Source organism: Echinops telfairi, unplaced genomic scaffold, assembly GCF_000313985.2.
Source record: "Echinops telfairi isolate 266 unplaced genomic scaffold, ASM31398v2 ScPeMD7_7424;HRSCAF=8462, whole genome shotgun sequence".
Classification (NCBI taxonomy): Eukaryota; Metazoa; Chordata; class Mammalia; order Afrosoricida; family Tenrecidae; genus Echinops; species Echinops telfairi.
The window spans coordinates 17,762,081-17,771,425 of NW_022111324.1; the positions used below are offsets into that span (position 1 = coordinate 17,762,081).

At 47.4% G+C, this 9,345-nt stretch overlaps 1 protein-coding gene across 1 annotated transcript in view; it reads right to left on the reverse strand.

Annotated features, from left to right (window-relative positions):
• Positions 1 to 9,345, reverse strand: part of ASTN1 (astrotactin 1) — a 402,092-nt gene that overhangs the window by 108,784 nt on the left and 283,963 nt on the right. Inside the window, exons 12-14 of the mRNA XM_004706713.3 lie at positions 8,367 to 8,533; positions 4,979 to 5,173; positions 2,477 to 2,604 (exon numbers count right to left, since the gene is read on the reverse strand). Coding sequence (XP_004706770.1) covers positions 2,477 to 2,604; positions 4,979 to 5,173; positions 8,367 to 8,533 — 490 coding nt within the window. The remainder of the gene's footprint in view (positions 1 to 2,476; positions 2,605 to 4,978; positions 5,174 to 8,366; positions 8,534 to 9,345) is intronic.

Below are 9,345 nucleotides of genomic sequence, written 5' to 3' on the forward strand. Positions count from 1 at the left end.
TCTTGGTCTTACCGGCTCCATTTCTTAATCAAAGTCGTTTGGAAACAAAGGTTGGGTAGGAACGTGGCCAGGTCAAGAGGAGCTCCCTCTACACTTCTAACCACGTTCCACTGCCTCAAGAGCATGAGCAACGGAAGTGTCCCGCTGCATCATTCTTCTATGCCTCCTGTATCCCCGAATCCAGAAGAGAGCTAGGACAAGGACATGGGGCAGAAAAGATGCTTCTGTCGTACATGACGATCAAGTCTGGGCATCTTCCTTATTGCCAGAGAGATGGATTCAAACACATGTTCCCTGGCTGTTTCCCAAATCTTCCCACCCACTCTTCGTGAACAGATTCAAGGAGCACTCAGATGCGCTCTGCATGACCGCCCAGTGTGCCGACCACTACCTCCCCAGTAAGTTGCAGTGTCTGAGGCTGAGGTCCTGGTGGGTCTTTAAGTGGAGGCCAAGTGATTAGTGCGCTGTTGGTATGTACCATCACTCACCTCTTTCCAAAGCACTTTACGTAAAGCTGGAGAGGGAAGTGTTTCTCAGCAAATGATGTGGGCTTTGGACGCCCTCCGGCCAGTGATGTAGGCTTTAGGGATGGGGTCTGAGGCTGCATTTTAAATTCTTTAGCAGTGAGTGAGTGTGTGTGTGTGTGTGTGTGTGTGTGTGTTAGAGAGAGAGAGAGAGAGAGAGAGAGTACTTTCTAAAGACATTTACTCTGGCCTCTGACGTATCTCATTGTTTTCTCTCTTGTTCTCCCTCCTTCTCTTACTCAGGGAAAACACCATTCCATAGCTTGGCTCGTCATGTTATATTCTTGCTGGCTTTGTTTATTTATCCACTTAATAAAGGCAGATCCTATTATGTGTCAAGAATGGCTAGAACACTCTGACTATTTATTGACTATTGATATCAATTCTATGCAGAAGACAGCACAGGCACACCTAGGGACACTTGCATGCTCCATCCCAGGTCACCGCAGCACAATGGGTATCACAGTAAGGGAGCTGCATGATTTTTTTTGGTTTCCACTGCACATACAAATTATGTGCAACAGCATCATGCAAAAGTTGGAGATATTGTAGGAATTGCCAGAATGTGACACAGAGACACAATAGTGAGCAAGCACGTGCTGTTGGACAAGTGGCACCAACAGACTAGTGGGACACAGGATTGCCAGCAGCCTTCACTTACTAAATACACACACGCGAGCGCACGCGCGCGCATCTACAAAGTGAAGCACACTACAACAAGGTATGCCTATAGTATAACACTCCTGTTCGCATGTAAAATAACACTTGTTTGTAGAAGGTAGGTGGCAACTCTAAGCTCACACAGACAGTGCGCAGCAGCTCTCAGACTCCAGGGCCTGTTAATCTCTCTCTCACCTTGGACAGGCCTACTGTCCAGTTTGGGTTCAAACTGAAGTTTTGAACATAACCTGCTATCTGGGAGAGACTATCTTAAGCTCAACCCATGCTTTCAGAAAACCACAAACCTCACTGCCATTGACTTGATTCTGACTCACAGAGACCCTGTAAGGAAGACTAGAACTGCCCGCGTGGGTTTCGAGACTGCAACTCTTTTCGGGAGTAGAAAGCCTCATCATTTGCTTACAGAGAGCTGGTGGTTTCAAACTGCTGACCACTTTCAGAAAAGAGGATGAAAAGGGAGGAAGAACGAGGAAGCTATCGAATGAGAAGGCAGAGGAGTGAAAGAGAAATGAGCAAAGCCAACAACACGCAGCTCCAGCACTGCAGCAAGTGACACGGAGTCCCAGGTGGTTACACCTCAGTGGTCCACGGGCACCTGGAAGTCTCTTCTTCCACACAGGAAGTGTCATTAGGTGTCTCAGAGGCATGGGGTGGGAGCTCAGGCATGGGTGTGTGGAGGGGGTGGTCAGAGGAGGACCAGTGTATTACAACACTGGGAACAAACAGGGTCGTCTTATCTTACAGCGAGTGGCCATCAGACCAGGTGAGACTCAGCTCTCTATGCCATAGAACTAGGAAGTACCAGTCAGGATTCCAACCAGGTTTGTGTGACGCTACACTCCACCGTCTTCTTTTCCCTCATACCACTCCAGCAGGCCTTGCCAACCAGAGCAATAATGGACGTTCAGGCTAACACAGCACCCCGGCATCTCGCGAGGCCACTAGATGACCTGACCACATCCTCTACTCCCACCAGGAACTCTGAACTCGTCCACATCTATTTTCTCATTTGTCTTCCAAGCAGCACTCTGAGATTATCAGTAAAAGGTATCATTATCACCATTTTGCAGATGACTATATAATAATATTGACAATTTCACCGACACATTATCTTATCAGTGGTCAGTTTTAGGACTAAGCTTTGTTACGGTGAATCAAGACCGTCACTGGCTCAGAACCAAAATAAACACCAGGTCAAGAGTCTTGATTTTATGTGGCCCGAGGGAGCTGCCGGCTTTGCAGGGTAAAGAAGGGTGGGGCGGGGCACTCACCAGTCAGGAAGTCTGGGTCAGGCGTGGGCTCCGAGACTTCCTCCAGGCACTGGTTCTCCGGAGGGACAGTGGCCACCACAAGGCCATCAGGCAGCTGCTGGTCTAAACCACGAGCAAAGTTGTTTTGCCTGGAAACAGGAGCAGACCTTCATTTTCTGGGTGATCAGGTAAATCCATTCCTTGACAGATAATCTCCCTCTCTACCTAGAAATGCATGCGTTCTTTCTGAACTCCTCCTCTCCCCTCCCCCTCTTCCCCATTCAACGTAAACATCTCCAGTCAGACCTCTGGCTATGGGAGGGGGATGTGGGTGGTGGCGGAGCTTGAAGAGCCAGCTGGTCAACTCAAAGGATCAAAGGAGGGGGGGTGTTCTTCCCTCCTGCTCCCCTTTCTCTGACCTACTCCCTAAATCTCTCTTCACCCGTGTCTTGCCTTTAGCAAATGAATTCTCAGGTTAAAAGAGCACATATGAGTAAGGTCTCCCATCTGTAACAGAAAAGGGCGTCTGACTCCACCACCTAGTTGGTTCGGAATTTACTGTCAGTTTGCTCCCAAGATTCTGGGTCTGGGTGGCTATCAGCTTCCGAATTCCGTGGCTTCATGACTGGATACCTTTCCTATTTTTCTTCTTCTTTTCTGAAAGAATCACTACCTAGCATCGCACTTCTCAGAAACAACATCACCACCATTATTGCCTGGAAAGCACTTTTCCCTTGGGTTCCAAAGAGGTCATATTTAAATATCTTAAAACAAGGACACATTTCAAAGGGAGCATCGTCTAGATATGCTTTAGATCGGTGAAACAAAAGCAAACGTCCTGCCAGCAAGTTGATGCTGACTCACAGCAACCACGTGGGCCCGAGCGGAGCTCCTCTGTGCGTCTCACAGAGACTGTAAATCCTTACCGAAGCAGAAGGTTCATCTCTGTCCCGAGGCGCAATGGCGGGCTCCAACCACCGATCTTGTGGTTAGCAGGCCAATCGGAGACCCACTAGGCCCCAGCGCTCCTCTAATTGGGTAGCTTGGAATATTTAGGGGTCAAGACCCCTTGCGTTCACACCCCCTCACTGCCATTGAGTTGATGCTGGCCCATAGCAGCCCTGAGGACACAGTTGGACTGCCCTGAGTTTCCCGGGCAGTAACTGTTTCTGGAGTAGAAAGGCCCGTCTTTCTCCAACAGAGCAGCTGGTGGTTTCAAATGGCTGACCTGACAGATTGCAGCCAAACTCAGAATCACTCCTCCATCAGGGACCCCTTCTCGGCGTTGACAGTAACTGAGCTTTCAGTCAACTTCTGTTTCTGTGGGCTACATCTGTCAACATTTACCATACTCAAAGATAAATAGGATTGTAAACAATCTTCAATTTACTGTAAAGATAAAATAAAAACAACTAAAATATAGTAGGTTTTATGAAAATACAGTAACTGTGTCCCCTTCAAAACTGGTGTTAGGAGGTGGCACTACTTTACATGTTCTGCAATTTTTTTGAACAGCTGGCTTTCTAGAGAGCAGCTGAAACCTCATGTCTGCACTCAATGCATTGCAATCTGTGATTTGAAATATAAAGAAGTGACTCCAGAATATCTGTGGTTGGAAAAGACAGAACCTGAAGATCCCATGAAAGCATCTCAAGGATGCTCAGGCTTCCTAGAATCTTAGGTCCTTGGAGGACCAGTGTTCTAGACTATGGAGCCCCACTGGGGCTGTGGGCGAGGTTCTGGGCTGATAACGACACACCCAGATGTTCAAACCGTCCACCTGCTCTGAGGGAGAATGATGGGGCTGTTTGCTTTTGGGAAGACTTATAGTCCTGGACACCCTATAGGAATCAACTGAATGGCAGCGGGTTTGGGGTTGTTTGTTTTGGTTTGGTTATTCTAGACTGAGAGTCCTTGGGTGATGCCGTTAATGCTGCTACTAACCAAGAGGTTGGAGGTTGGAGTCCAGCCAAAGGAATCTCAAAAGAAATGCCTGGCAATCCATTTATGTAAAAATTAACCACTGAATACCTTATGGGTGCACAGCTTGCCCTGACACAGGTGGCTCCCGATGAGTCACAATCAACCCAGCAATGACTAGTATTCTAATTAACTCACACACAGGCTTTTCCACTCAGAAGGCAATTGGGTATTTGGGGGTGACTTTTATGAAAAAGCTTGCATCCTCTGCCTGGGCAAAGTGAAAGCTCACTTAGGGCTTTCCTGTTTGCCCAGAGGTCACATGGTTTGCGGATTCTGTGAGGAAGAGTGTATACTGAGAGAAGACCCATAGAGAAACTGTGTCCCATCCTCCTAGGCAGTCTCACAATCGCCTTATTCTGAGATCTTAATCTCCATGCAGGGCTGTGTCACTGAACTGTACAACTGGCTAATGCTGAATGTGCAAATGCTGTGTTATCTGTATCAATTTGGGGTGGTGGTGCATAGGCCCAACATCCACCTCTGCCAGGAAGAAATTCATCCGCAGCTCTGAACAATCGACTCTGTGCATGTGAGACGCACCTGAAGGTCCCTCTTAGCACTTGTCCGGTGGCCACTGCCTTGGAGTGGTTGTTATAACCGAAGAACATCTCCCCAAAGAGCGTCTGGTTCATGGGCAGCTCCCTGCTTTCCCCGCAGTCACCTCCCTCTGGGCAGATCTCTGTGACGAGTTGGCAAGAGCGGCCGTCCACACCCAGTTTGTAATCCTCGATGCACCTGCAGAGTGGAAAAGCCAAGGTCCGAAATCATTCCATCACTGAACTATGTCACCAACCCTATCCACTGGTGGGGAAAGGCCTCTGGGAGAGGGTAGCATGATGAGTGTTCCAATGATGACTATTCCAATTTGATGTGACCCTTTTATAATGTGTTTTCCTACGACCATGACCCAAATCTCCTGCCAGAATGTGATCATGCCAATTCTCTCAAGCCTCCAGGACTTCCCAGTCTCTGGAGGGGACCTCTTTCTTGAATACGGGCCTGGTTTCCAAAGTAGGTTCAGGTATGTGCAGATTTTGCTTATAAATGAGTTAACGCATTTCAGCTCAATACATTCTAGTCTTTCTCAAGAAGCCGTCTCCATGGCCAGGCCTTGCATTTATTTAGAGGGTAATCAGGCTGCAAAAAGATGGCAGTGTGCTTAAGAAATTAATAACTTTCTAATCTGATCCTGTGACAAGTCAACTAAGAAATTAGAAAGATTTATCATCGCCTGCCTGTGTTCTGTTTTAATGTATCCAAGCACAAGATTGGCCTATAATAACTCCCTCTCAGAATAGCCCTCCTGAACTATAGACACTGGGACGCGAGGTGTTTGTTCCGTGTGCACCATTAACTGAGCCCGCCCTCCCCGGCATCCTCCCTGTTACATGGGTGCACGGTAATGGAAAAGCACTGCTAATGTTGGTAAACATGAGTTGATGACTCGCAAGTCATTAATTGCACCTTATTTGTAGTGATATGGAGAAGAACATGCATTTGTTAGCTCCAGTCAGAACCGCTGCTTTGATAAAGCTATCATTTAAAAAGAGTATTGATTTATTTTGGGTCTCTCCCTAAAAATCTACCACATTTAGAATGTAGAGGCGATCTATTCAGAAACGGACCATTTATTACTAGCTACATTAGTGGCTGTACCAAGGTAAAGCCTCTTTCTTAGATCATTATAGTTTTGTAAAGTCACGAGATGCAATATCGGAATGGCGATAATTGTCATTTACTGGATGACCCTGGCCAGTTGATGAGCCTATCTGCGCTCAGCTTCCACACCTGTAAAAGAGAAAAACCAAAACAAACCAGGTACTTGCTTCCCTGGGTTATTGAGACGGTACAGCCAGGGGCTGGGTGTGAAGCACTCATACAGAGTCCACCACACAGCAGGTCCCCCTTCACTGTTGTCGAAGGCACTGTTTGCAGAGGTGCAGACAAGGCCCCTGTCCATGTAGGTGGAGCTGCTGCCTTCCCCATTTGCCACATACATATGTTTGTGTATCCAGGTGTGAGCTGAGCCCTTGAACTGTAAGTGCATGCAATTCAGTTTGCCTTTCGAAGAACCTCAAAACAAAGACTTCTTTTGGCAGACTCTAGATAGCACCTTGGAGAGAGAGGAGCAGATATGTGCACCTAATGCTGATTGAAACATGAAAGAAGCTCCCTTGGACGCTCTGCATTAGTGCAGGCACCAGATGTGACCAGAGAACCACAGCAGCCGCTGAGAAACCAGATTAGTGGCTGGTACAAGAGAACCAAGAGGCTTCTTCCCTGAACTGTAGCCCAGTATTTCCTGGTAACACAATAGTTGCTTGGTTCAAATAAAGTCTACCGGAAGCATCTTGACAGCTTCTCTTCCCCAGGGCTCCGCACTCCACTTGCTCTGTACTCATGGACGTATCTCCCACTTAAATTCCTTTGTGGGCAGGGACTGCCTGTTGTTTCTCCTGGGCCTGATACCTGACTTGGCTCCAGCGGTACAATGCAGGTGCTCACAAAGATGTTTATTCAATAAATCTATGAAACTTGGCTGATTTCACCCCTGCTAATTGACCGGGGTCAATCATAATGATAACATTATAGAGAGCATTAAAATGAAGAGCAAGCTTCTACTTAGGGAGTGTGATTTTTACAAGAAACAGAATATGGAAATTGCTCAATTGCAAAGAAATACAATAAAATAGCATCACAGTGCTACTAAATAATTGGTTCATGATTATTCAGCAGGAGCTGGATTTTAGCAACCATCCACCTCATTTTTATTATTATAAACATTGATTTTCTTTGCAAATCTATTCGATTGTGAGATCCTTGAGGGCTAGAACTACGCCGTTCATCTTTGCAGCCCTGGGGCCCACATGATTTGTGATATAAAGTAGGCATTCTGAAGAGGGGGGTGGTGGGGGACAGAGAAAATGCTAGACCCTGAGCTCCTGCCAGGGAAGAGAGGGCGAAGGGAGGAAGAACAGATCAACCAACTATGGCTATGGGAACAATGGGCCAGAATTCTATTTACTTTATAAATATAGAATAAAATGTCTTTGAATATAACACTGGCAAAACTATGAATTTAAATTTTGAGAGAATATGAGAAGGAAAATGTAAATCGGTGGCAATCTGAAGTCACTTGCTCCCGTACAGAGTCTACGGGGAAGATGTGGAATGCGGGGGGGGTGCAAGGGCCACCCACAGGCCCAGGCTCATCAGCCGTGCCAAGGAATTGTTAAGCCTGAGGAGGGATAGCTGGCTACACAACATAGGTGGACAGAGGGGCAGGGGTTAAGTATGCTTCCACCCCGACCCCGCACTCTTTCTTTTGATAATTGGCTAGTGTTGCCTCATCTTGACCAAGCTTTTAGATGACAGAATCCTTTTCTCACAAAATCCCGGGTGAACACAGCACTACCAAACTCTTGGTTTAGGCAGCCCCAGACATAAACGATGGGCAGTGGACTAGATTTTCCTGAAAACTCAAAGTAAACACAAAGAGCACCATGCAGTCAGTTCAGAGGGGAACCTCCCTGTGAGCTTCTGAGGCTGTAAGTCCTCACTGGAGCAAAAGGCTCCTCCTTCTCCAGTAGAGGCCCCTGGGGGTTTCGAACTGCTGATCTGGTTGTGGGCAGCCCAGCTCATAATTGACTGTGCATGCCATGGGGACTCCTCTCAAGTAGAAAGCAAATGCTTTGAGAATGATGGTGGCAACACCTGCACAAGGGTGCTTGACACAATGGATGGATGGATTGTCATGAGTTGGAGAAGCCCCCAAGGAAATGATTTAAAAATAAATACATAAAAGAGTTCCTCTTCCTATCCTACTAACGTGGTGCTCAGACTCTAGGGCTGGTTTAGGGTGACGCCTCATTCTAGGTGAATCTCCGAGTTGACCACCGCATGTCCCGGCCCGGAGGCATCCACTCACCCGCAGAACATGAGGATGTTGTACAAGGTGGGCTCGTCTGGGAAGGGCGCCATCTGCTGGAGACACAGCTGCTCGCAGCCGCCATTGAAGCCGTCCGAGCAGTCCACCCCGATGTGGCGGTCATAACATCCCGAGCTGTCCTTCATGGGGCTGAGTCCGGAGGGGCACTGGCACAATCAGAAAGCATCCACACACTTTGGTGAATCGGGGGATAAAGATCTCTGGGAAGCAAAATGGGACTGCTGACATCTGTTTTTAGTACTCTGTCATGAAAACATCACTGTAAACATCATGGTAATTAATCCATGAATTTCCCTCTACACTGGACTCTCTTTAAGAACAAGGGACCTTTTCTTGGACATCTTGCGTCTTCTCTCTGGGCACAGATCACAAACATTTGCATTAAAGTTGTCTCCCCCAAGAAGGCCAGATGGGAGCGTCTTGGCAGGGCAAAGCCAGGAACCCAGAGGCCTGAGGCTGTCGGCAGAGTGGAGGCAGTGGGTCAGACTGAAAATGCAGCAGAGATTCTTTGGGGCAAGGGGAAGGATGAGCTGCTGTTCGGTCTAAGTATCAATAAGGGTCTTTTTGTATCCAAAGCACTCTGCCAACATTGGAACCAGGAGGGAGTGTTGGGTGAATGACTGGACGAGAGGACACTGACCTCTATGACCTTGGAGAAGGATGGAGGACCCACAAAGTGGAAGAGGTCATACTCCTCAAAGCTGCCCTTAGGAAGACACACAGACCACGGCACCTGCCACACAAGCAGCCACAGGCACCACATCTACATATGGACATTGTTTTTTTGTTGTTCTTTTTTTCAATCATTTTATTGGGGGCTCATACAACTCCTATCACAATCCACACATACATCCATTGTGTCAAGCACATTTGTTGCCATCATCATTCTCAAAACTTTGCTTTATACTTGAGCCTTTGGTGTCAGATCCTCATTTTTTCCCTCTCCCTCCCCTCCCCA